At 55.2% G+C, this 25741-nt stretch overlaps 2 protein-coding genes across 2 annotated transcripts in view; one reads left to right on the top strand and one right to left on the bottom strand.

Annotated features, from left to right (window-relative positions):
* Nucleotides 1-10739: 10739 nt before the first annotated feature.
* Nucleotides 10740-25741, bottom strand: part of MATN4 (matrilin 4) — an 18092-nt gene continuing 3090 nt past the window's right edge. The window contains exons 2-11 of the mRNA XM_065645428.1: nucleotides 18605-18721; nucleotides 16639-17208; nucleotides 15005-15127; nucleotides 14432-14554; nucleotides 14208-14330; nucleotides 13979-14101; nucleotides 13126-13539; nucleotides 12620-12772; nucleotides 11701-11805; nucleotides 10740-11526 (exon numbers count right to left, since the gene is read on the bottom strand). Coding sequence (XP_065501500.1) covers nucleotides 11468-11526; nucleotides 11701-11805; nucleotides 12620-12772; nucleotides 13126-13539; nucleotides 13979-14101; nucleotides 14208-14330; nucleotides 14432-14554; nucleotides 15005-15127; nucleotides 16639-17208; nucleotides 18605-18680 — 1869 coding nt within the window. The 5' untranslated portion in view covers nucleotides 18681-18721 and the 3' untranslated portion in view covers nucleotides 10740-11467. The remainder of the gene's footprint in view (nucleotides 11527-11700; nucleotides 11806-12619; nucleotides 12773-13125; nucleotides 13540-13978; nucleotides 14102-14207; nucleotides 14331-14431; nucleotides 14555-15004; nucleotides 15128-16638; nucleotides 17209-18604; nucleotides 18722-25741) is intronic.
* RBPJL (recombination signal binding protein for immunoglobulin kappa J region like) overlaps nucleotides 21297-25741 on the top strand; it is an 18870-nt gene continuing 14425 nt past the window's right edge. The window contains exon 1 of the mRNA XM_065645986.1: nucleotides 21297-21360. Coding sequence (XP_065502058.1) covers nucleotides 21297-21360 — 64 coding nt within the window. The remainder of the gene's footprint in view (nucleotides 21361-25741) is intronic.

The raw sequence follows: 25741 nt of genomic DNA, 5'->3' as shown, positions 1-25741 counted from the left end.
TCCGTTTGCCTGTCTGTGCAAGAACACGACACAGCGGTCTGCGATGCTGGGCTGCTTTTGCCTATCTCTCCCTGATTAATGTGAAACTCAGCTTCATGAATCATTCATGGAGCTTTATTTAGTATAATGATTTCTGACATCCAGTGCCTGGGAATAGCATTTTGGGACAGACCGTTTGCGACCAGCGAATTCCAGAAATAATGAGCTGACGTTTATCCCATCTGAACCAGGAAGATACAGAAGGGGAGGGAGAGGGGCGAAGCAGCCCTGCCTCCTTCGGAAGGAATCACAGGTTGCTCTCTAATTAGCCAAATGTGTAAAAGCTAAATATTGACATAGCTTTGTGGCTCCCTGTGTCTTGCAATCACATTGCATGTTATTAACCTACATAGTTGTCAGGGAAAGGAGCATCTGCGTGCGCCTTAGCACAGACAGGGCTGAAGGGGCAGGAATTCCCCCGTGCGATGCTGCTGGGACCCGAAGGAGCTGGGAAACCAGCTTCCCCTCTGCAGCTGGAGCTGGGGCAGGAGCTTGGTGGTTTTGCTGCCCCACAGCATAAATAGCCCACTCTCTTCTTCCCCAGTGCTGTGCTATGGGGAGGCACTGGGCTTAGCTGGCAGGGTCTCTCTGCAAGTGAGCAGACCCATTTGGGAGGTGGTGTGCAGGTGCCCTGGTGCCTGTGCTGTTGGATTTGGGAGTGATGATGAGTTTATGACCCTGAGCTTGCCCAGAGCAGGTGCGTGGGCTGTGAGGTGGGGTCTGTGCTGCATTTCAGCATGCGAGCAGGGGCTGTTGCAGGGCAGGTGCCTATGGGATGTGTTTTGCTCCCTGCTGGGGCTTTCCCCTTTGCAAACTGCTTTGTGTGAGACTTCAAGTGCTTTGCCAGGGCTGTTATTTGGGTAACGTCCCGGCTGCCTGGCTGAATACAGACACCAGCCTGGCTGAGGGGCTGTGGGGCTGGGGCTGAGACCTTGGGGTGTTGGAGAGGGGCCCCGGCACCGCTGCCCGCACCGCTGCCTGCACCACTGCCTGCACCACTGCCTGCACCACTGCCCAGCTCTCGCATGCCTTCATGCAGTGTGTTTTACTGCAGAGGAATGAGGTTCCCATCTCCTCTGCTCTCTTTCTGCAGGGGGATGAGGGACTGTTGGCACGCAGGGATCTTCCCCAGCTACAAGGTGCTGCCAGTGCCTTTTTTTGCCTTCCTTTCCTTCAGGTTCCCTAGCTCAGGGAAGCCCTACCAGCGTCTGACAGGCTTCCTGGGTGCGCAACCTTGTGCGGCTGCAGCAGAGAGCAGCCTGGTGAGGATTCCCGGTGCATGAGGGGGAGGATGGAGCTGAGCGGCTCAGCACAGCTCTGCTGCCTCTTGGCTGTCACGGGGCACGCAGAGCTGTTTCTGCGCCAGATCGAAGGGCTTCACCACAAGCAGCTTGCGAGGCTTGGCAGCGCTTCAGGAAGGAGAGAAATTGCAGAGGGCTGCTCTGGCATCCCTCTTCCACAGTCCCATCCCCTGCCATCCCCACCACACAAGGAGCTGGTGTGGTGCACAACCAGGGTGACGTGCTGCAGCCAGGCAGAAGGGACAGCTTCCACCCCAGCTGTTCCAAAGGCTTCCTGGTGTCAGCTGCAGCTGCCTCCACCATGCCAGCCCAGGACTGGCTCCCCTTATGCCCTCTCAGCACAGCGGGACCTGATGCCACACGATTCCCCTTTGGGGAGGGCGGGAGAGCACTGGGGATTGCTCCTGGTGCACCCTGGCCACGCAAGCCAAGGCGTGTTCATGGTGAGACTCCAGAGCAGGAAAAAGGCATCCCTGTGTCTTCAGGAAGAAAATACTGGAGGGCATCAACTGGTGCGAGACAGCTCTGGCCCTGACCAACCCCTCCCTGCGGCTGGTGGGTGCCTTGGTCCAGGTGAGGAGCTGAGTTTATATAAATCATGCCACAGAAAAAAGCACAGAGTGTATTCACGCATCTGTTGACCTTCAGCAGTGTGAGGACGGTTTATTTTTCTGTAGACATGTGTATATATTTATTTTATGGTAGGGACCAGAAAGGTATTGACTCTCTTTCCTGCCTGAAATACTGCTGCTTCTCTGCAGGGGAGATGAGGACGGTGAGCAGCACCTGTCCATGGGCAGAGCTCCTGCAGGTGGATCTGCTCAGCCCGGGGTATTTTCTCCTCTGGATTTGATGTGATTGCTGCATCCTGCTGGGATTACAGCTTCCCACACCTGGGCCAGGCTAGTGAAATAACCCTCCCTATTCTAGGGTTTTCAAAGTTGTGGTAGTTCTTATTAGACTGGTTTGAATCATCCCTTGAAAAGGTCTTGCATGACTCCTGAGTACCAAACTGTTCTGTATTCAGACCCTGATCACCCAGTCTCCTTGAGAAGGTGCCAAGAAAATGTTAAAAAGACATTTAGGTGTGCAAGGGGTGTGCTGTAGGCGAGACCTTACTTCCGCCCTGTCTCCATCTCGTAGCGGACCGAAGAATTTCTGCATGGAGCAAGGCTGTCCCCGTAATGCTGATGACTCCCGGGGAGCCACTCTGGATCCCGTCCCTGGGGATGTCAGGGAGTGGTGGATACTTCTTTGGGATCGGTCCAAGAGTGACTGGCCCCAAAACCCGTTTTGAGAGAAGATGGAATAAGCCAGACCTGCCAGATGCAAAAGGAGCTGAACGGCTGCCTGCCCTGCAGTGGTGCTGCTGCTGTGACATGCCACAATGGACATTTCTAATGCAAAACTGGGTCCTTGAGCGTATCCTTTGTCCATGTTCCCAGCACCAGACCTATTGGGCTCACCCCAGGAGAAGGTCCCACAGAAGCGAGTCCTGAGCTGCGGTAAGTCCCCAGCCAGAGAAAATGAACCCCTCCATCTCCAGGCTGCTTTAGCCCTGGGGAAGCAGGTGACGTGGGAAGAACCAGCATGGAAATACTGCCTCTCTGGCACAGGTCTCATTGCTTTTCCTGCTGTCTCGCTGGCACGTACAGAGGATGCAGAGGGGAATTCCCTTCCTCCCCAGGGACCTGGGTCCAAAGGATTTTCAGTCAAAGCACACTGCCAGGAGCTTGACAGTGATCCCTCCCTGTGCATATTCTGGTGCATTGCCCAGCTCCTCCCAAGGGGCTGCTGGCTGCATGGGGGGTACAGGTGGGTCTAATCCATGGTGATGGGAGCTCCCCAGTACAGCCGCAGTGGTGAGCTGGGTGCTGCTGGAAATGCCATGCACATTGGTAGGGACCTGTGCTCAGGGAGAGAAGGGCAGAGGATTTTTTGATGCAGCTGCAGGTGGATGCAGACGGTGCATTTCCTCTGGGCTTTCTCGCTTGCAATGCTCCCAAACAGAAAGCAGCAGGACTGAGGCAGACCAGATGTCCCCATAGCATCCTCTGCCCTATCTCCTCCTGCCTGTCCTGCCTAGCAGCTGGGTGACACTGGTGACAAGACCAACGCTGGCTGTGCCTCAGAGCAGCAGGAGGGACCTCTCCAGGCCTTCACATGGAGATCTGGAGACCCAGGCAGCAGTTTTTAGGAGGATGAAGCTCTCCTGGGCTGCTGCCTTGCCCTTGTCTCTGCAGAGGAGCTGCTGCACCAAGCATAGCAGCCTATGTGTGACTGTGTGGAACCATGGGCACCCTGTGCCTGGAGCTCTGTGCTTAATCAAACCAATTTGCAATTTAATATTGTTAACAAACCAAGATAATTGCGGCATTATCAAATTAGCCAGCTGTATGGAAATGCCTGCTTAATAGCTGCTAATAGCTGGTCCAGATGGAGGAGGGAGGGCTGTGAGCTCTGACTAACGACCAGCAGGAGGTGGCATCAGGCATCTCTGCCCTGGGCCACAGTGCCAGCCCGGGCTGCCTCAGTGCAGGGGTGGCCAGGGGAGTGTTGGGGCTCTGTCCCTGCCACCCCATGGCTGCTGTGGCACAGGGCTTCCCGCTCCGAGGGATCGCTTTGCTGTAAGGATGACAGAGATATTTTTTCCCCCAGTAGGATACTGCACTGGTAAGAAGCAATGTCTGATTTTACACTGAATTCTGCTGCTGAGGTCCCAGCCCTTGTTCTGCCTGTCCCTGATGGATCACCTGGCGTTTCCAGCATCCCCTGGCACTGCATGAGCTCTCCAGTTATCTCTGCCCTCCTTTGGCTGAGCTAAGCAGAGAGGTGGTCCTTCACCACAGGACTTCTTCCTTCTCAGTTATTGAATAATTTCTGAATCTTTGCCTTCCTCCAGTTCCTCCATGGGGGTGTCCCTGGAAGGACTCGCTCCAGCAGATGCTCGCCCCAGCCTTGGCCAGGGAGCTTCCAGTGTCTGCCTTGGGCCATGGGAGATGTGGATCCCATAGCCAGAGGTTTCATCCTGCTGTATTTGTGGATGGTTTATATACCCTGTTTTCCCAAAAATAAGACAGGGTCTTATATTAATTTTTGCTCCAAAAGATCCTTTTTTTTTAACATGTATAGCTGCCTGGACACTATTTAAATTGACTTTTTAATGAACTGTAACTAGGGCTTATTTTTGGAGTATGGCTTATATTTCAAGCATCCTCAAAAATCCTGAAAAATCATCCTAGGTCTTATTTTTGGGATAGGTCCTATTTTTGGGGAAAGAGGGTATCTGGCCAGGTCGTACTGCTCTCCAGATGGCCTCGCTCGTGCCTGGTGGTGAGGATCATCAGCTCAGCCCCTGTGCAGCAGCAGCTCCAGCACCAGGCACCTTTTGGGCAGTGCCTGCAGGATGCTGCTCCTGGGCAGGGGATGCAGGGAGTCGGGAGCTGGGGGGATGCGGGGGCTGCCAGGCTGGGAGCTGCGCAGTGGAGGCAATGGAGGCAAAGTGCCTCCTCCGAAATGCTCCTTTCTCTGTCATCCAGCACTCACTGACTTTCCTCTCTGTTCTCTCTAGTGTGATCGCATAGAACAGGGTCCTCTCCCCATCTGGGCTGGGTCTGCTTGTTGAGAATACGATGATGGGACATGCAAGCCTGGCATCAGCCATGGCTCCAGGTAACAAGGCCAGGAAGGTCTGGTGGGCACTGTTTGCTGGATGATGCTCTGCCCCTGCCGTGCCTGATGGCAACGCCTGGCTCTGCTATTGCCCTGGGCAGGTCCCTCAGCCTGCACACCCTTTCTCCTGCTCATGTTTCTTAGCTTTTCCTGGATTTTTAGCCCTGGCATTCAGCTATACAAAAGTTACCAGAATCACTAAGAGCTGTGGTTTTTGTGCCCTGGCTTAAGGCTTTCCTGGGCAATTCTCTGCAGCAGATTTTTCCCCAAAAGCTTAGGTTCGGTAAGGGGCTCAGCACCGCTATGTAACACTCTTCTCTGCATCCCCCCAGGCCGGCAGGGCCAGTCCCCTTCCCCGAGCCCTGCTGTCTCAGGTGTGCCTGGGGGGACATGCCTCCTCCAGGGCCCCTTGCAGCCCACCAGGAGCATCCCCTAAAGCACCCCATCACATTTTGCTCTAGCCCCTTCCCATTGCCATCTCCTCCTGAGGTTTGTATGCCTCTGGATGGATTTGCTGCCCCAAGCCAGCCCCTCACCACACTCGAGGTGTGCAGCTGGACTGTTTTCACCCTCTTACCCAGGCAGAAATTTTGGGGTGCATGTGCCAGACTGAGCTTGAAGAGAGGTGGGAGGAGGTGGGGAAAGGACTCACACGTCACAAACATCCCTGGGACAAGGTCTTTTATTTGTGGAAACAGCGGTGGGTGAGCAGGCGGCTTGTGGCACTGTGTGGCAGCTGTCAGCAGGGTGCTCCTGGAGCCAAGGTGGTCTCTGAGCGTGGGCTGCTGGCTGTCCCCACCCTCCTGACAGCCAGCATTGGGCAGGACAAGCCTTAGCAGAGGTGTGGGCAGCTGGTTGATGCTGGGGGGGCATGGGGATGCTGAGAAGGCTCTTGGTCTGCCCTAGGAGCAGGAGCTCACACTGGGGAAAGGGAGAGAAAACAACAGGTTGAGTCTGGTACCTGGAGGAGCCCCAGCCCACCTGTTTGGCCATCAAACACCCCACCAACCTGACCAGAGCCACCATCACCATATCCCCCCTCTGGTATCCAGGGAGGTGGGTGAAGGGGGGTGGGATCCCAAGACCCTACTGTAGGAGAGGCTGGGGAAAAATGGGCGCGAGATGCATCTCCTCCCACAGGAGGACAGGCAGCACTTGTGGTTCGGCGGGCACTGCTGGCTGCTGTAGCACTGGTTGGGCGGGTTGGGCCGGGCACAGGTGACACGGACGGGCGGGCAGGACCAGGCGCTGCCTGCGAGAGGAGCGAGAGGTTTGCTCCAGGCTGCTGGCAGCTGAGGGACCTGGGGAAGACGCTCCCCAGTGACTGCCCCCCTCCTCTCCCATCCCAGAGCACCCCTGCAAACACAGCTCCTTCCCAGAACATGTGCCTTATCCGAGGACATCCCGTACCTGTCGGCAGCTCTGTCCAGACAATGAGCATCCCCACCAGGAGGAGGGCGGCCACAGTCTTCATGGTGCCCCGTCCTGAGAGGTGTGAGCATGGAGAGCTGGGGGACATCAGCATTTAAACCCTTCTGGGGGGAAGGGCTGGGGAGCTGGGCTGGGTGCTTGCCGATGTTTTTACATTTTTTCCTCTGCCGTTACGTGGTGTTTTCTGGAAGCTTTTTGCACATGATATAAATGGGATTGTTCAGTTGCTCAAAAAGCAGTTATTCCGTTGCACAACTGTCCCTTGTAACCATACCTCTGGCTGAGGGACAAGCCAAAGGGAGATGGTCGAGGGCATCATTGCCCAAGCAGGCTGGAGGTGGTGGAGCTGCTCTCTCCTCTCCTGGCCAGGAACACTTCTCCAGGAAATACTGTTGTGGTGACCACGCCGTGTTGCCTTCTGCAGGTCTGTTATGTGGGTTTCCTTCAGTATCCTGCTTCCATGTGGACCCACAAACCAAACCCTACAGCATGATCCCCATCAGCAATGGTCCAGAGTATGGGCTGCCTGTGCCTTCCCAACGATGGTGCTCAGAGGTTTTTCTCAGAGGAAACTTGCCCCAAACCCTCCTGGCTCCTGCCAAACCAATGGTATAAGCTAGTGTGGGGAAAGCAGCTTTGGCTTAGCCAAGGGTGAGTCTTTCCCGAGCTCTGTGGGGGTCACCTGAACCCCAGCATCTTCTCTGGGTGGCTGCTGGAAGCAGGCTGGTGCTGAAAGAAGGTATTTGGCCTCACTGGGGTAGGATCATTCACTCCACACAGCCAGGCAAAATTCCCTGTGCAGCACAAGGACAGTGTGACTGAGCCCCAACTCTAAATGGCTGTAGGGATCAGGGCTGTGGTCATTGTTCAGGTGGCAAAAATCTCAGCAACCTTCAGGCTCACCCCATCTGCTCCTCTCCTCCCAAGGAGATTGTACCCCCCATCTGGGCAAAGCTGTTTTCTTTAAGTGCTCTTGGGCAATGGGAAGTTACTCCATTTCCCACCAATGGGTCAATGTGCCCCTCGCCTTGTGTAACACATTTCCGGAGCTTTTCCTTGGGATTTCTGGGGCTGGCGGAAACCAGAGCTGTGCTGGAAACAAGTGCTGGGAATTACCCGGGAGGGGAAGGGACCCTGCAGCCAAACACCCCCTGCTCCTGCAAAGGGCAGGCCCTGATTTTGCAACAGGCACGGCAAGGAGCAGCAAAAGCCCAGACATCACTCCTACATGCTCCATGCAGACACCGAGCCCCTCACCATCACTCTGCCCCAGCCCCTGGAGCCCTCGCTTTCCTTCCAGGGCATGGTGGGCACCTCACTGTGCCCTTTCCTGCTCAGAGTTCCCTGCTCATGTCTCGATGAGCCGTATTAACTGGACCTTAACTGACTGGATGTCTGTTAATTATTGCCCAGTTTCCCTAGTTATTCTGGGGCTGCATTTACCTCTTTGTATAGTAATTTATTTAATAGCCAAGAGAGCTTTTAGCCAATCCAAATAGACTTTCTGGGCCGTGCACCAACAATTTAGCACTTCCAATGAGACATACAAGCATTGGATTAATTTTTAAGCAGTCCTTTGGCATTCAGCTGCTGCTGGGGCCAGAGAGGACAGTGCTGGGCTCCCAGTGGGTGCCAGCATCCAGCTGAGCGGGTGCTTGGGCAGCACCTCCAAGAGAGGAGAAGACACCAAGGAACAAGGCTTGAATTCAGCTGCAGAGAAGCTGGGGGGAAAGAAATCCACCTGAAGGACTTTTGATAGTGATTTGTCCATACAGGAGAAGTCTAAAATCTGCTTTTATTACAAATTCCCATGGAATAACCCAAGCCACGGCATTTCTGTGCCCAGGACCACCTGCAGTCCCTGTGTGTGCAGCACCCAGTGCCCCAGGGTCCCGCAGAGCCGTCCCCATCCCACACTGCTCACACTCTTCTCCCTGAAAAGCACTTTGTGAGCCTCCTCCCAGGCAGCCAGGCCTGAGCCGTGCGACACCAAGGATGCTGCCGGCTGACGCTGCAATTTCCCGGCCAGGCCAGGGCTCTCTGGTTTGTTTTACCCAAGGATAGCAAGAAGGGAGGCCAGCAGCCCCTGGTCCCCCAGCTCAGGGCTTGACCATGGCCAAGCCCCAGCCTCAGCAGGGTGCACAAAGCACCCAAGGGACACCTTGTGCCCCACCAAGCAGACCTTGTCACCTAGCAAGTGATGCAATGCTTTCAGCCTGATGCTGAGCTCCATCCATCCATCCATCCCCAGCTCATGGATGAGGATTCACCACTCACCCTTCCAGGTGCTGGGGAGAACGGGGTGTCCCCAGCACACCCTCATTAGTGCTGGTGTCTGGTGCCATCTAGTGAAATGTCATTAATGAGGCTCTGCAGGACCACGCAGACACGGCCCTGCTCCCAGATGCAATCCCACAGCCTGTCCTGGGGATGCCTCCCCGAAAATCTGGATGCCCAGCTCCTGCTGCTCTTCCCTGTGCCCCCCCTTCCCCTCTCACGCTTCCCCACCGATGCTTTGCCGTCCACCGTGCCCTCATCGAGCCTCTCCATCTCACTGCCAGCCCAGCTCCGCTTTGTCTACAACTTCCCTTAATATTTGCCAAAATTACATTGGGCCAACCCAGACTTAATCATGCCCTCAGGGCATGCTGTTATCTGCTCTAATCAAGCCTGTAATTAAATCCCAAACTCAGCTAATCACTTCCTTTTTTCCCTTTTTAAAAAAATTATTATAATTTTAATTATTTTTTTTTCCTTGCAGTTACTGTGCATTTTTAGGGTGCTGCATACAAAGCAGGGAAGTCCCAGCCACCAGTTTTGGGGTTGCAGAACACTGCTGTGACTTGTTGGTCCCTGTGCTCTGTAGCAATAGGATCTGGCTTGGATGTGGCTTGTGACCACCAGCACCTTCCTAAACCCCCTTAGGGCTGTCTGCTGTGGGGTAGGTGAGAGGGACAGGGGAGCGGGGGGGGTACACGGATGGGATATGGGGATGATGGGTGGGTTATGGGGCTGCCAGGAGGGCCATGCACAGAGCTAATCAGCAGTGCTTCGTTTGCTGGCCCAGCAAACAGATATAATGAGGCTACAAATGCCCCAGTCCATGACAGCCAGGACAAGAGCCCTGTTCACAAACCACCAAACCCACACGCTGAGCTGGGGAACCGCTGCTTTTGATTGCATGTGGAAAAAGCTACTCCTTGCCTCATAAGGTGAATACCTGAGCAGTTTCTAGCTCCTCTCCCTGGAGCAGCCCCAGCAAGGCCCACAACCCCAGGCTTTCAGCCTCCTGCTCCTCAACTCCAAATCTCAGCCTCAAGCACACAAAACCTCACCGCATCCCAAGCTCACACACCCTAGGATGCCCCTGGAAGGAAGACCAGCAGCAGATGGCCCCTTCAGCCACCTCTGAAAGTGCCCTATAAACCCCCCAGGAATATTCACGGCAGTGGAAACAGACAGGATCTGCAAAGCAAATTGGCCAAGGTGGGAGCTGGAGGCACTAACAGCATCCTGAGAGAAAAGGAGCTGTGCTCATGTGGTGTGAGCCCAGGGCTGTCACCCTTCTCCTCCTCCTCCCTGCAGTGCAGGGAGCCCAGCACCCTGCACAGCCCCATGAGCCCCCCCAGGGCACACAAATCCCTCCTGCACCAATTGCTAGTTTAGAAGCAACAGCTCCTCTCAGTCCCACCTTGCTCTCACCTCCTGGCTAAGGGACCAGCAAGCCAAAGACCCCTCCAAAAACCTGTCATTGTCCCTGTCCAGCAGCCTCTGCCTGTGCACCGGAGACAGGACTGTGTGGAGGTGTCCTTCCCCCAAAGTGTGGGGCTGCATCAAGGTGGGCTCTGCACCATGCACCTGCAGGAGATGGGTCCCTGACTGCCTCGGCATCCCTCCCCATGCAGCCAGCCAGGCAGCTCGGTGGCTCTCCTGCCCCTGGGAGAAGTGTCGCCACACCGGGGCCACATCCCCCATGGGTGTAAGTGGCCCTGCAGCCCTGACTTGGCACATTTACACCCACATAAAGCAGGCACCGAGCTCCCCGTGCTCTGATAAGCACAAACTACAAAGCAAACACTGGGGACAGTGACAAAGTGCCCATGTCACGCTGGCTTCCTCCAGCCACGGCTGGTCTGTGGCATCCTGGGATGCGCGCCGAGCAAGGGTTTTCCCAAAGGATTTCTGGAGCCTAAGGACAGAGGCCTCTGCCTTTTGCAAAGGCCCCTGTTCTGATGCAGAGATGCCCCAGCAGCCCAGCCAAAAGCAGAGAGATGCGTCATACAAATCTTCAGGGTGTTTATTGTCAGGATAGAATTTTCTATATATAAAAGAAGTGTTTAAAAATAGCACTACCCTGCTCTCAAAATATATATATATATGTACACACACACACAGATATTTATAGAATGAATTAGTACCATTTTGCTACGTGATTAAAAAACAAGATAATGGCCAATTTTGAAACAATTCTGCCAAAACAAGGGCAAGGAGATCTGCCCATTCCTGACACCCACTTTCCGCACACCCGGGCACCATGCCCAGGACAGACATCCCTGTGCTCTGCCCATGGCACCAGCTCTCCCTGCCCCACTGCTTGGCAGCAGATACTGAGATGGCAGAAGCTCTCAGGATGTTTTTTCCTCTTGCAAAGCAGCTTGCTGGGCACTGGGGGGGCTGCACGGGGGCTGGTTCAATCCAGCCACTGTGGGAAAAGGCCGGGTGTCACATCTCCTCGTCCAAAGCCCAGCCTGCCCGCACAGGTGTCCACCTCATCCCAGACCAGCCAGTTCAGAGGAACAAGGCAACAGTGACAGCTGAACCCCTTGGCTTCGCAGCAGGGGTTTTTGCTCAAGTTCTTTTGGGTTTTTTTTAGGATTTTTTTTTTAAATACACTCCACATCCCCCTTGGGATTTTGCGATACAAGAACAAACACTGATGCTTTACAATAACCTAGCAATAACAATGCCACGCAGCTACTGTACGACCCCATGTCCCATCTGAGCACTGCAGCCCTCTGCAAGGATCACTTCTTTTGGGCAATCTGCTTCTCCAAATCTTCAAGTCTGGCTGTCATCTGAGCAAGTAAACATGCTAAGGAAACTGTGAGCCAGATGGTCTGGTGGGCAAAGGGCTTTTTCCCCCTTGAAGGAGCCTAAAATTTTCCCTACTCCCACTCATCCACCCCTCCCTTCCCTGTGTGCGCTGTCCCCAAGCTGCCCTGCACCCTGGCAAGCCCAGGTATCACCCAAAGGATATTTTTCTCAGTCAGGCTCTGCAGGATGGCCACGGTGTTCGTCTGGAACTGCACCAGCGCCTCGCACTCACATGGGCTGCGGATCTCCGTCTCACCTTTGCTCTCCTCTGCAACCAGGGGGTTTGGGGACTGTCAGAGGCACAGCCCCGCAGTGCCTGGTTCTTCCCCTCCTCCCGCACAGCACAAGTCCCTTGTCCCTAATGCCACCTGCTGGGGCCAGACCTGACTTTTGGGGTTCTCACCCCATTTTCCCCTCTTCTTGCAGCCTTGCTCCTTTTTGCTAGGCTGCATCCCTGCTAGCCCAGCAAGCTGGCTGCCAGGCATCCCACCAGGAATCCACCAGGCATCCCGCAGAGCTGCTGCACACGTCACAGCGTGCTGAGGACAGTCAGTGTGGAGCTTTGGTTCTCCTTCAAGCTGGAGTGGCAGGGGAGATGCTGACCTCATATGTGCAGTCCCATGGGAGCCCCTGGGGTTTTCAAGAGCTCTGGGGAGCCCCAGCTTGTCACAGGGCAGGGAGACCCTCACAGTAACCCAGCGTGGTCCTCCTGCACCCAGCGGCAGAAGCACAGATCTGGATGAGATGGGCCACCCTTGGAGCTGGGGCAGCATCCCTTCAGGCATGGTGTGACCCCAGCCTCTGCCCACGTAAGGCACTGGGGTGGCCACATAAACCCTACTTTTGCATTAAACCCCCCAATTCTACCTTCTCTTCTTCCAAGTCCCTCCCTGAGACCCACCTCTATACCCACAACAGCCTGGTGAGATCCAGAGACAGCCTAGGCTGACAGCAGGCCATCTCAGCCCTGGGCTATGTGACACAGGGTGACAAACATACAAACCACCCCCCCAGCTCTGCAGGGAGAGGAGGGTTCCCCTGGCTCAAATCTGAGCCCCTCCACTGTGGCAAGGGGCACTCACCTGGGCAGATGTTCAGCTTGAAGTTCTCCACGAGGTGGGTCATGGTGGTAAAGTCCACCGAGTAGGAGAAGTGCTGCTCCACTGGCTCGGAGGCAATTGCTCTCAGCTCCTCTTCCACGGCCTTGCCAACGCCCACGGCAAACATGACAATCCCTGTGTGGCAAAGATGGATTCTGAGCACTGCACCGGCCACCCCGCATCAAACAGCCCCAAGACCAGAGGAAGCAAAGCTGAGGATGCAGGATTCCCCCTGGGCTTCCCAAATGCACAGCAGGAATTTGGGAAGGACAGGCAGGAGCACAGCAGCACTGCCATAGTGCAGGCTGCTGCGTGAAGGATGTTGCTCCCAGCATCCTGTGACCACAGCAGAGGCACATCTGTCCTGTGGACCTCAGCGATGCAGCATCCCAAGGTTGGATGCTGAAGCCTGCCCCAGAGCCAGCCACCCTGAAGAACCATCCTGGGATGCCCAAAGCACTGCAATTTGGGTTCCCCAGCCCCCCTACCTGATTCCTTTGCTCTCCTGGCCCATTCAGAGATGTCATCTTGGGAGCGCCCATCAGTGAAGACAAGCCCAATTCTGGGGACATTATGGGAGAGAGGCCTGGCACCTTCCAGCTCAGAGAAGCTGTGCTCCACCATGTGCTTGAGGGCAAGGCCAGTCATGGTGCCTTTCTCCATGTACTCCACCTCCATCACCGCCTTCTTGATCTCATCTGCGCTGTGGTACTTATTGAGGGGGAACTCGGTGCGGACGCGGCTGGAGTACTGCACCAGCCCCACGCGTGTGCCATGGGGGGACACCTCCAGCAGGTCCACAATGCGGTTCACGAACTGCTTCACCAGCTCAAAGTTTTGGGGTCGGACGCTCTTGGAGCCATCGATCACCATCACCAGGTCAACGTGCCCAGACCCACACTCTGTGGGCACAAAGGGAAGGTGAGAAGGGACCGGCCTGGCTGGGGTCAGCCTTGGGGTGAAGATTCCCAGGGCTGGAGCATGCTTGCTGGGCTTCAGGACACCACATGGACCCCCTGGACCTGCAGCCGGGGTGAGGCCAGGAAGCGGGGCAAAGCATGCCCCGAGATCCCAGCCCAAAAACCTCCACTGCCACCACAGCATCCCCTGAAAATCCCTCCTAGGTCTTCCCCTTCCTGAACCTTTCCTCAAAGCTCCTGTTGCTTCTTCTGAGAACACACACTGGCACCCATCCCTGCAGCAGCCGGGGTGCTCTCCCAAGCCCATATGGCTCTCTGCCCTCCAACCCAGCTCAAAGTCACACTTAGACTCCCAGCCTAGTTTGAGGTAAGCCCAGAGCCCAGACGAGGAGGATGCCGAGAGCTGTGTCCCGGTACTCACTGCTGCACGCCTTGCCGTCAGCCTGGAGCTGCTGGCCCTCGGGGCACATGCAGTGGTAAGAACCCTCCGTGCTCACACACTTGAACTCACAGCCGTGATCCACCCCATTGCAGAGGTCAGTGACTGAAAGACAAGCCAAGGGCACAGGGTTATCCCCACCCCACAGCCCTTCCCCTGGGGACCGAGCAGGACATAGAGGAATTGGCCGCGATGCCGTGCCAGGACATACCCCTGCAGGACCTGCCGTCGGGCTGCAGCGTGAAGCCGCTGCGGCAGCGGCAGTAGTGCCCGCTGGGGATGCTCACGCACTCGTGCTGGCAGCTGTGGTTCCCGAAGCTGCAGTAATCGATCACTGGTGAGAGAACGAGAGGGGTGGGCAGAAAGGGAGAGACAGGAGGAGGAGAGGGGGAGCGAGAAGCAAATGAATGGACGGGAAAGGAGAGGGACACTTACTCGTGCAGCTCCTCTTGTCCTGGTTGAGGTAGTAACCCGCGCGGCAGCGGCAGGAGTATGACCCATGAGCGCTGACGCAGTGGTGCTGACAGCCGTGTCTCCCGTCTGCGCATGCATCGATGGCTGCAGGGGAACAGGACACCTGTCACCCTCCTGTCCCCATCTCCCCGGGGCTTTGAGGGACCTCCCAGCACCCTGAGACAAGAAAGAAAAGTCCCGGGGCAGTAGCCAGAACGAACTAATAACAGCTCTGCATTCAAAATACAGAGCCAAAACACTGTGCACTTTGGTGGCTGGGACACGCATCATCCTGTACCCACTGCCCACAGCTTCCTCAGGTGACAGGCAGCCCATTGTGTTCACATAAGTCCCAAGTGTCCCATCGCAGAGAGGTGACCAAGATTTAGCAATGCTGAGCACTACCCACAGCCATTACAGACCCGGAGGTTGCAGGAACAGAGCACCCAGGCTGCTGCTGGCCTTGCAGGGTCCTCTGCTGCTTTTCAGCTGCCTTTCATGAGACCTGTCACTACAAGTCCTCTACAAGAGTTAGGATAATAAAACAGTTTTTACGGGAACAGGTTTTTCCATCCATGTTGAGCCTGTAGCCTGGGTTACATTCGCAGTAGAAGGAGCCAGGGGTGCTGATGCAGCTGTGCTGGCAGCCGTGCTCCCGTTCCATGCACATGTCCACCCCTGCAAGACAGAAAGGTCATCAGAGAGGCCCATGGACACGCCAGATACGGGGGGAACCCAGCCTCGGCACATGCCCGGTCCCTGCAGCTGAAGCCACCAGGGTGACCCGCACAGCCCCAGCCCCTCCAGCCCCAGCGCTCACCTGCTGATTTCTAGCGCACGGACACGAACACCATGTGGGGCAGGTTCCTGAACCGCCTCAGCTTTCAGATCTACCCAGGCACTAAATCAACACTCAATATTAATTGACACTGTCGATAGCTTGAGCCGAGTAAGCAAAAGCTTGAGATCAGCCGGAACGTGCTGAAGGAGCCAGGTCTGCGTGTCCATGCAGCCAGGAGCCTGCAGAGCTGGCCGGGAATCATGGAATAGTTTGGGTTGTAAGGACCTTCAAAGCTCATCCAGTCCAACCCCTGCCATGGGCAGGGACATCTGCACCAGCTCAGGTTGCTCAGAGCCCCGTCCAGCCTGGCCTGGGATGTCTCCAGGGATGGTTCATCTACCACCTCTCTGGACAACCTGGGCCAGGCTCTTACCACTCTCAGGGGAAAAAAAAAATTCTCTCTCATGTTTAGCCTGATTCTCCCCTCCTTTAGTTTAAAACCATCACCCCTTGTCCTATCACAACGGGCCCTGTCAGGAAGCAGGCACGAGGGTAGGCAGGTGACAGGCAGGACGTTGTAAGCAAAAGCATCAAGTGCAGGAGAATATCAGGGTCCTGGGGGACAATATCTGGCCAGTCCCACACCCCCAGCAAGCAGGGACTCCCCATGGCACTGACGCAGCCCCGCGGGCACCCGCGTGCCCCTGGTTGGGAAACGCTGCCTGACAGAGGCTGGCAGCTGCCTTCTGCCCTTCGACAGATGCTGAAGCATGTCAGCAAGGCTGTGCCAGCCCGCTGCAGTGCCAGGTCACCGGCAAAGCCTGCCAGCATGGCAGGGGACAGACAGGTCCCAGCCTGCGAGCTCCTGACCCACGCCAGCATGGCCACGGTGCGAACCAGCCACCGGCTCCCAGCCAACACCGGCCAGACGCTCCAGAGTGAGACCACGTGGCCAGGGGTTTATTAAACACAAATGTGCGTGCAGCAGACGCCATGCACGTGTCTGCATAGGAGGAGACCCTGCTAGAGCCACACCAAAACGTACACAGGACTCTGGGACATGTCACCCATCCTTGTTACACCCACGGAAACCAGCTCCACATTTCCTACTCTTTAATATGCCCATCACTGCTGCCACAATGCCCTGGCTTGGGGCAGAGCTACCAGGCACAGGAGAAAAGTGCTGGCTTGCAATGCTTTCAAAGCGTTCCTTATCTCACCCCAGGAAAGGCGAGCAAGAGGAAAGGCCACCTGTCCCAGCACCTCATCGGGGAGGTTGCTTCCCTGTCCATGCTGCTCCTAGAGAGGGCAGCCGCCCCAAACACCCCTCTGAAGGTCACCTTCTAACCCAGGTGAGAAGCCGGCACCAGGGCCACCCTTCCACCCTGCAGCCGCAGTTCTCACCCACCGCAGAGCTTGTCCTGGAACTGCTTCCCAAACTGCTGGATGAGCTCGAAGGACTCCACCAGGAAGACGTGCTCCTCCAGCGGCGGCGAGGCCATGGCCCGCAGAGAGTTCATGTCTGCCCGCTGGATGCCCACGGCGTAGATCTCGATGCCAGCATTCCGGGCTTGGGTGGCCACCTCGGTCACACGGTCCTGGGGTCGTCCATCTGTCACGATGATGGCAATGCGGGGGATCTTCTTGTGCAGAGGCCGCGCGCCCTCCTGCGTGGTGAAGGCCACGTTCATGGCATACTGGATGGCCAGCCCCGTCATGGTGCCCTGGGCCAGCGGGACGATGCTGTTGATGGCCTTCTCCATGTCTGCTCGCGTGAAGAAGGTCTTGAGGGAGAAGATGTTTTGCACCTGGCTGGAGTACTGGATCACCCCCACCCGTGTGGCGTTGGGGCCCACATCCAGGCTGCCGATGATGTCCATCATGAACTGCCGCATGGTCTCGAATTCAAAGGGCCGCACACTGCGGGAGCTGTCGATCACAAACACGATGTCCATTGGACCCGTCCGGCACTTCAGGGCTGAGAGGGGACAAAGAGATGGCTCAGCCTTGTGGCCATCTGTGATAAACAGAGCTGGGAGCAGAGACATCCCCGCTGTGTGGCTTGAGGGGTGCTCAGTGGGAGATGGGGAGGACAGGTCTGGGCAGCCCCCATAGACCAGCACCTTCCCACTGCCATACAAACCCATGGAGGGTGCTGGCAGAGTGAGGGAGATGTGCCTTGGCCGTGGGGCTGCGGGGAATGGCAATGTCCCTTCCTCCCCAGCACTGTCCCTGCAGCCAGACCCAGCTCCTGCTCCCTGTATTTCCACAGCCAACACCCCCAGGGACTGCAGAAACACCTCTCTGGCTGTCAGCATCTACCCTAGCAAGGCTTAGGCACGGTTTTGGGCAGTGGTATCTTCATCACTGCAGCAAATCAGAGCATTAAAGTGTAAAACAGCCCTGTGCTCCGTGCTGAACTCTGCAAGCTGCAGCTCCTGCTCCTGCTCCAGACCTCTGCACCACATGGGCTCTGCTGCTACGCAGGAAAATACTGCTCTGGGCAATTCTTCTGTTCCCCTTGCAGCTCCAGCCTCCTCTGGTTTTTACTGCATTTTGCCGGTTTCTGCCTAGAACCAGGGCTTCCTTTGTTGTTTGGGGGGTTTTTTTGTTTGTTTGTTTGGGTTTGTTGTTTGTGGTTTTTTTAAGGAAATAAAATGAGACAGTGAAAAGCACAGCTAAGGGCATGCACATGGCAGGGATCGAGCCAAGAAGCCTCTCTTGGACATATGGGTGCTACTTCCAGTGCAAACCAGGAGAATGTTTAGCAAGTTAAATGCCAATGAATACATTTTGCTTGGCTTCTGTGGAACCAAGCCTGGGAGAATTTGGCCCTAGGGATAAGCAAACACTTTGAGTCCCCTGGGATGATGCCCAGACCCGGGCTGTCATCTCAGCTGCTGCAAACTTCTCCGAGACATACTTGGCTCCTTTCTCCATTGTGCGCCTTCACTGTTTTTAAACTCTGCCCTGGGAGGAGCGAGGCTGGTGCCCCTGGGTTTGCTTTGTCCCCCCATCAGCAGAGATGCACAGGGAGGGGGTTCCCCTCATGCCTGTGCCTCCTGCTGAGGTTGAAGCCCATGGGCAGGAGGGTGCAAATCCCTGAGCTGGGCTGTGTCAAGGCTGAGGACGTGCCCAGAGTAAGTGGCGCCAGAGCCACTGTTCCGGAGCCAGGCTTGGGCTCCTGCTCCCCTGGGCAGCGCTGGGGAGTTCGGGTCCCACTCCTGGGGGGATCCTCTATCCTCCTGGGGATGCCTCCAAAGAAGAAGCATCAGGTCTTCCCACCTCAAGCAGAAAGCTGTCCCCTGAGGGCTTCATCACCCCAATGCTCCTGCTTCTCTCTCTTGTGGCAATTCCTACCGGCTGGGGCTCACCTGCAGGTTTTGGTCTGGCTTCCAGAGTCATCAGGAGAAGCAGGAGGAGAGGGGCAATGGGCAGGAGCTTCACCATGGTTCTGCAAGACCACACGATTCCGGGGCTGGGGGGAATTGCTGCAGGGAAAAGATGATGCGCAATCAATGCTGAGGGTGGGCTGAGCCACAGGGTGACATTCACCTGCAGCGGGTGTCCCCAGGCAGCACCAAAAACCTCGAGCAGCAGCAGTTTTGACAGATCCATCCCCAAAATTCTCTGAACCCATGTGGGACTTTTCCCATTAGAGGACTGGCAGTCTCAGCACAGCTAAATTTCATTACAGTAGCAATGATCTGCCAAAGGGTCTGATTTTCTGCTCTGGGTGGAGCTGGCCATGGGACAAGCCTTATTTTCACTTGCAAACCAGGCGGATGGGATGTTCAGCCAAATGCTTTTTCTCTGGCGGTGCAGCTGCTCTCCGCAGCCAGCCCAAGAGTGGGAAAGCTGCACCCGGGGCCATGGAGCACCAGCCCTCCTGACGCTCCCTCCCCACGGGAAGAGAAGCCTCCAGATGAAATGCCAGTGCAGACAAAACCTGCTCACAAGTCTCCCAAAGTCCCTGGCAAAGATCATTTTCCCAAGAAGCTCCATAAATCTATTTTCTGCCTTTTTCCAACGTGCCTTCAGAGAGCTGAAGCCTCTGCAGGCACAGGGCTCCGCGGTACCCGTGCAGATGGGATTGCACCCATTCCCCCAGGCAGGTGCTGGGTGAAGCAGCACCAGCCTGCTGCTGTCCTTCATGTCACCCTGGGGGACCCCACCACTCTGTCACCAGTGCCTCGCAGCTCTCCTTTTCCTGCTGGCTTTTCCAAGGGATGTTCTGCATCTCCCACAGTTTTTTCATGCATTTGAGGCGGGATAGTTGAGGGAAAAGATATTTAGACTGGTTACCCAAAACCTCAGATTGTCACTTGTCTCCCTCCCCACCCACCTCTGCATTGCCTTGTCTTTCCCTGCCTGACTTCTGCAGGGACATGGATTTATTTGGTTTATTTTTATTCCAGCTCTGGTTGGAAACCCAAGGTGCTGGGAGTGGGAAATTCCACAGTTAATGTGGCTTCCCCCAGGAGACGTGCAGTGCCACAATCAGGCACAGATACTAGAAAGGTGCTTTTAAAAAAAGCACACGGAAATTCATTTTATCAGCAGTTATCAGCCGATATTTATTTAGCCTCAGGAGGTCTCAGCTGTAATTCATCACCAGGGCTGCCACTTAATTACTCAGTGGTTACGTGCAGCCCTGAATCTCATGTATTTGATAGCAGTGACGCTGATAGTAGGTTTCACAGCTGCATCTTAAGATTGTCTCCGGACTCAGTGTTCGCACCTGAAAAATGATATTGAAGAAGCAGAAGGAGAGAAAAGGACTACAAGAGGAAACTGGGATCCAGAACACCAACCTCAAAGTGAGAGACACGGCCTTTTCACAGGGTGCATGAGCAGCCCAGGCACCTGGGACCTGCAGCTCCACAGCAGGTGTCGGGAGCCGTCACAGGGCTGGCGGGATGGTACCAGGCTGCGAGGAGGCTGCAGCCCAACAGCCGCTTTCTAGGAAGCTGCAGGGCTGAGGCGAGCGTTGGTTTGTGGCCGGGACCACTCGGGTGCCTGTGCCCCCTCCCAGGAACACCATCAAGGAGCAAACAGCCCCTCCTATCCAAGCTTTGTCTCCCCATTTATTTAGCAAATTCTTTTTGCAGTGATGCTGCCTTTTTTGGGGAGAAAGCACTCACTAATCGCTAAATATTTTGGGGACAGCTATGCCACCTATAACATTTCTGCAGCTCTCGGCTCTCCAAGCCTCCCTGCAATGGCAGGCTGGCACACAGCCTGCATTTCGCAGCATCCAGAGAGCTTCAAAGCCAGCCCAGAGAGAGGAATGAGCTCTCGGGCCAGGAACCAAAGACAAGGAAACCAGCTCACGACTGATCTATTTTTAACAGCATCTGAGCTTGGGATGAAGTCTCGGCACTCCCCGTGGCTGGAGTGGCTGATGCTGCGTGCGCAGGGCAGGGCATGGCTCAGCCTTGCATCCAGCACCGGTCCTGGCAGCATAGACCCCAGTTGGGACAGTGCCCTGGTCCCTAATTCAGTATGACACCCAGCCCTGCCCCAGCAGCAAGGCAATGGGGACGGGGAAGCAAAGGTGATGCGACAGATGCCCCTGGGTATCTCTCCCACCATCCCACACTGGACAACTTCACCTGCTCCCCTCACTCCCCTGGGGCTGGCAGCACTGGGACTGATTTGCAGTCCCTTGGGGGGTTCCCCCCACCTCGAGGGCTCCTGCACCCCCCCGAGTTCCAAGCCACCAGCCAGGAGTGGGAGGGAGATGGGTGGGAAGTGACCGGCTGGCAGGCAGGTGCTGCGAGTCAAGGCAAACACAGCACCGGCTGCAGCACCAGAGACCTTGAGATAACGCTGAGCTATAAAGGAAAAAAGGTCCAGCCAGGGCCAGCACTGCTGGCCAGGCTGGCTCAGCCAAAAGCTGCGGTGGCTGAACCAAGAGGGATACTCGGACCACCTCCTGACTGTTTAGAGTAACGCGAGGGGTAAACCAGCCTGTTGCTTGTCTCTGCTGAAGGAGATGCCCAGTACATGGTGCGAGGAGGGTGACCAAGCGAAGAGTCACACATAAGGACAGAAGGGTCAGCAATGACCCCAGCCTTCTCTCAGCTCCCCTCGGACAAGGAGAACATGGAGATGAATTCCCAAACAGGTAAGCCAACACACCTTCTCCAAGCACCTTCCCTGGGCAGCGCCCCATGGCATTTGCATCCCTCCCAGCTCCGCCGCTTGTCCGTCTGCTCTCCCTGCCAAGCGCTGAGTCTCAGGAAAAACAGCCGCTTCGGGTTTCAGCTTGGCCTGCTTGGCAGCCCTCTCCTGGCTACAGGTTAACAGAAATACCCTGAATATTCCCCTTCTGGTTCATCTGCACAGGTGGGACCTGGGTGCATCCTCCCTTGGGCAAGCCCAAAGGACAGGGCATGGCAGGGTGAGGGATGCAGCCAGCCCTGTACCTCCTCGCTGTTACAGGGGTCAGGGCTTTGTAGAGGGGATGAAGCAGACAGAGAAAGAAGGAGTGAAAGGCTCAGGAGGTGGCAGTGCATTCACAGCCCAGGAAAAGTCCTCACTGCAGTGTCACAAGGAGAAAAGTAGGTTGTGGACAATGGCTACGGAGCCATGAGCCAGGTCTCAGGTACAACCATGTGCAAGATGTCATACATCTGGGCACATCAGGCTTTAGCTGAGATTTCTGTTTACAGCAAAAAACCACACGACTCCAGCCACCTGCCTGGGCTTGGCAGATCTTTGGCATGTTGTAGGAGCAGCAGCAACTCTGTCCTGGCTCCAGACCCTGCAAGAAGCCAGGACAAGGGGTCGCTGTGCATTGCCAGGAGTGGGGCACAGCCGGGGGACCCTGACCGAGCAGGGTTACCCAGCACAAGCAAAGCCGGAGGGCTGTCCCGTGCAGCATGCTCATGCACGGGAGGAGGCATGCACAACGTTCCTGGGCATGCACAGCAGGGCTGCGCCGCACTGATGCTGCGTGTGCTACCAGCTAATAGCATGTATTTTTGTGCTGGAAACCTCAGCTGATGGGAGAGCAGCCCTAGACATGATGCTCCTAAGACTCACTCGCCTCATCTGCCTCTCCATGCACACCGTTTTGTTCTGCAGAGCTTTTCTTTGTGGAGACCCAACCAGACAGTTTTGGCAGGCCATAATTCAACTCCCACACAAGCGTTATTTGATGAAAGTGCCAAAAAAAAGCCCCAAAACAGGCTCAGGAATCTGGATACAGACTCCTTGTGCTTAGGACACCAGAGTCCTGCCAGGACAAGAACAGAAAGGCAGCAAGGGCTGGCTTCAGGCTGGAGGATGGGGAGACAAATTTTCATGTCCTCAGCAGGACAGCAAGTCCTTTGGGTTCATGCCTGAGAAAAAGACTGTCCAAAAAGTGCACATGGGACCAAGAAAAGATGACTGCAGTGTGTCTTGCCCCAGGCACAGAGGACAATGAAGCAAGCAGAGCTACCTGGAGAGGTGCAGACAACTTGCATCAAGCTAGAAGCACCTCTCCATGTCAGATTTTGCCGTGGAACACCAGATGGGACTGCTGGCACGTTGTCCATGTATTTGCAAGACCTTCAAGCTGTGTAAACAGATGAGGCCTGGGACAGCCCTGGAGCTGGATCCACCCTCTCCTGGGGGGTTCCCCAAAGGCTGGTTTCTCTCAACACAATCCACAATCTCAAGGTGCTCCCTGCCTGCAGGTGCACGGTTCGCAGCGGTGCCTCTGCTGCCCACGAGCGCGGAATCCACCCTCAGGACCATTTAACAGGCAGCGTTGGCTGTGCATCCCACCACAGTTCCAGCATCCCAACGTTCATCCTCCACAGTGGCTTGGTGACAAGTTGCAAATCCCACAAGAGAGGACAGCAAAGCAGTTTTCAGAGCAAGGAAGTGTCGGGGAGCACAAGCACATCAAGACCAGGAAAATGGCATGAATTTCTAGTCCGAAATGTTTTTTCCCCCCGTTTTGAAGGACTGGTGTGTTCTTGTTTCTTCCCAAACACACGTGTGGGAGAACAAGAGCAGACTTTTTCCAGGACATCGCAGTGCTCTCTGGTTACAACGCTACAGAAGCTTGAACGGGCCAAGTGCCACCTGGAAGGACACGTTGTTTGAAAAACAAGGCTGCATTTCTCAAACAGCACATCATGGTGCCAAACCCAACAGGAGCGAACCAGCGGGACTGCTGTGACAGGAAAACCTTGCTGGATGTGGAAGGGACTTCTCTTTCTCTCTTCTTGCTCCCCCAAAAAGTGAATTCCTCATTTTATGGGGCCCACTCCTGCACTCACTAGGATGAGCACATTCACAAGGAGGACAGGAGGAAGACGGGTTTCTTGTCCAGGTCCACGTGCAGGCTGAGTGACAGATGCCTTTGTCTCACAGCTTACGGACTTAACATTGTACAAGTCCCAACAGGCTTATACTATTCCCTAACATGCTATGAGATGACATTTAAAGTCCCTTTGAGAGGGAAATGCTGGGTGTACCAACGAACAGAGCATCCCCTTTTAGATGTTCTCCATGACAGCACATGGGGTCTTTCTCTGTCACCAGTCTATTCCTAAAAGACCTCCCAGTGCTCTGCAGCTCAGCTGGGAGGAAAGCCTCATGTCCAGCCAGCCTCTGCACTGAGACACACGGTACCAGGGCTGCCACGGCAACAGCTGGCAAGAATAAATGCTATATTCACTTGCAAATTAAACATGGCCTCTCAAAGCGCTTGTTAAAGATCTAGCCAAGAGGAAAACATCAGATGGTCAGCCAGTTCTCCTTGCACAATTAATTATGTCAAGAGATGGCTCCTAGTTCAGGACTGCTGGTGGCATTTCTCTCTTCCTCTGTGTCCCACTCAAGACCTGAGGCTTCACTTGTCCCCTGAGCCATGTGACAGGCAAACTCAGCCCTGCTCCTAACACGTATTTTAAGCAAAACTGGAGGGATCTTGGAATACTTTTAGATTTTGATGAAGAGTGATCAAGAGGAGAAAGACCCACCTTATTGACTCTCTTTAAAAAGCAAATGCTCTTCTGCAAACAGGTCCCTGGAGGACAGCTGAACTGTGCCAAGAGACTTCAGACTTTGGAGGAAAGGAGGTCTGGGCCATCCAGAAGCTGAGGCAGCAATCCATTGCCCAAGTTCTTGTTCTGGGAGGAAGGTGTTAGAGAGCATTTTTTTTTTCCCAGAAATATGCATATTCAACCACAAAGGAAAGAGAAATGGCCCAGAGCAGCTCCTGGGCTGGTGCAGAATTTGTCAGCTGAGCTCCTGATGCAGCAGAGCTGGTATCTCTAAGCCATGAGGCTGATAGTTACTAGTCTGTCTCCCAAATCTGCTGGGACCAATATCCCCAGCTGACCTCCAGCAAGCTGACACGGCACAGACAACCACAGAGAGCGCCTGCTTATCCCAGCCCCGCAATCATACATTCATTGCCTGACCTCCTTCTCTAAATCTTTATATCATATTTCTCACTCTGGAGATGTGACTCAATGTGTTGGCATAAGGAAATAACACTAGGAGAACATTCTTGTGCCTCTCCCCTTTATCCTACCCATTCTGCTATGTGTTTAATTGAAATAGCAGAAAGTGAGGAGCACTTGGTGGCTGTAGAAAAGCACACAGCGACTTTTCGTCCCTCCTCAAGACAGAAAAGCAAACTGGTTGAATTCTTTGTCTAGATACTTTTCACAGGGAGAACCTTAAAGGTAGCAAAGGAAACTACTCCCACCTAACTTCACAGCTGCCACGTCCCTCTGACAGAATGACGGCAGAACTGCTGTCCCAGGACTAGGATGCCATCAGCCCATAGGAGACGCAACAGAGAAGAACATCTACCAGCACTGCAGTGGCCTGTGGCCTCACTTCTGCCCACACTGAAGAGCAGGTGCCTTGGGGACCCTTGTGTCTCAGCATCATCCTGTGTCAGCGCACCCAGATGCTGCACAGAAACCTCCTGTGAGACCCACCTGAGGCCATGGCCGAGGACCACTTGACCTCAGCCTCACCCCTATGTGGGATTAGCACTTTCTGGTCAACCTGTGAGCAACTAGTTGAAATCTAATTCTGTTGCATTTACCGAGTCCTTGCCAAAGGTGCCTACAAGGTCTTTGCTTCCAGGAGAGATCAGGGAACAATCTGAGGTTGCTTCACTGAGGCTTTTCAGGTCTCACGAAGCTCTCCAAGGTGAGTCCTACAGCATGGCATGAGGAACCAGAGACCAGGAGAGCCAAAGCCACTTGCTCGTGGCTGTGGGGAGCTTGTGGCAGAGCCAAGACCCAGGCTGGCTCTCCCACCTGCATCCTGGGATGAGGGCAAAGACCCAGCAGGGTCAAACAAGGGCACTTCAGACAGACAAAGGAATGTCCAGATGTGCTCTAGGGAACCTGGGCAGGGGGCAGCTGCTCTTGGTCCACCATCTGCCTCAGTAGCTTGACACAAGAGATTCAGCAGATGACTGGGAGAGCGAAATGGAGGAGCGTTAATGAGATTGCTGCCTGGCATTTGAGCACAGACTGAAATGT

This window comes from Caloenas nicobarica, chromosome 15 (assembly GCF_036013445.1).
Source record: "Caloenas nicobarica isolate bCalNic1 chromosome 15, bCalNic1.hap1, whole genome shotgun sequence".
NCBI lineage: Eukaryota > Metazoa > Chordata > Aves > Columbiformes > Columbidae > Caloenas > Caloenas nicobarica.
This window is presented reverse-complemented; position numbering and strand designations above follow the sequence as displayed.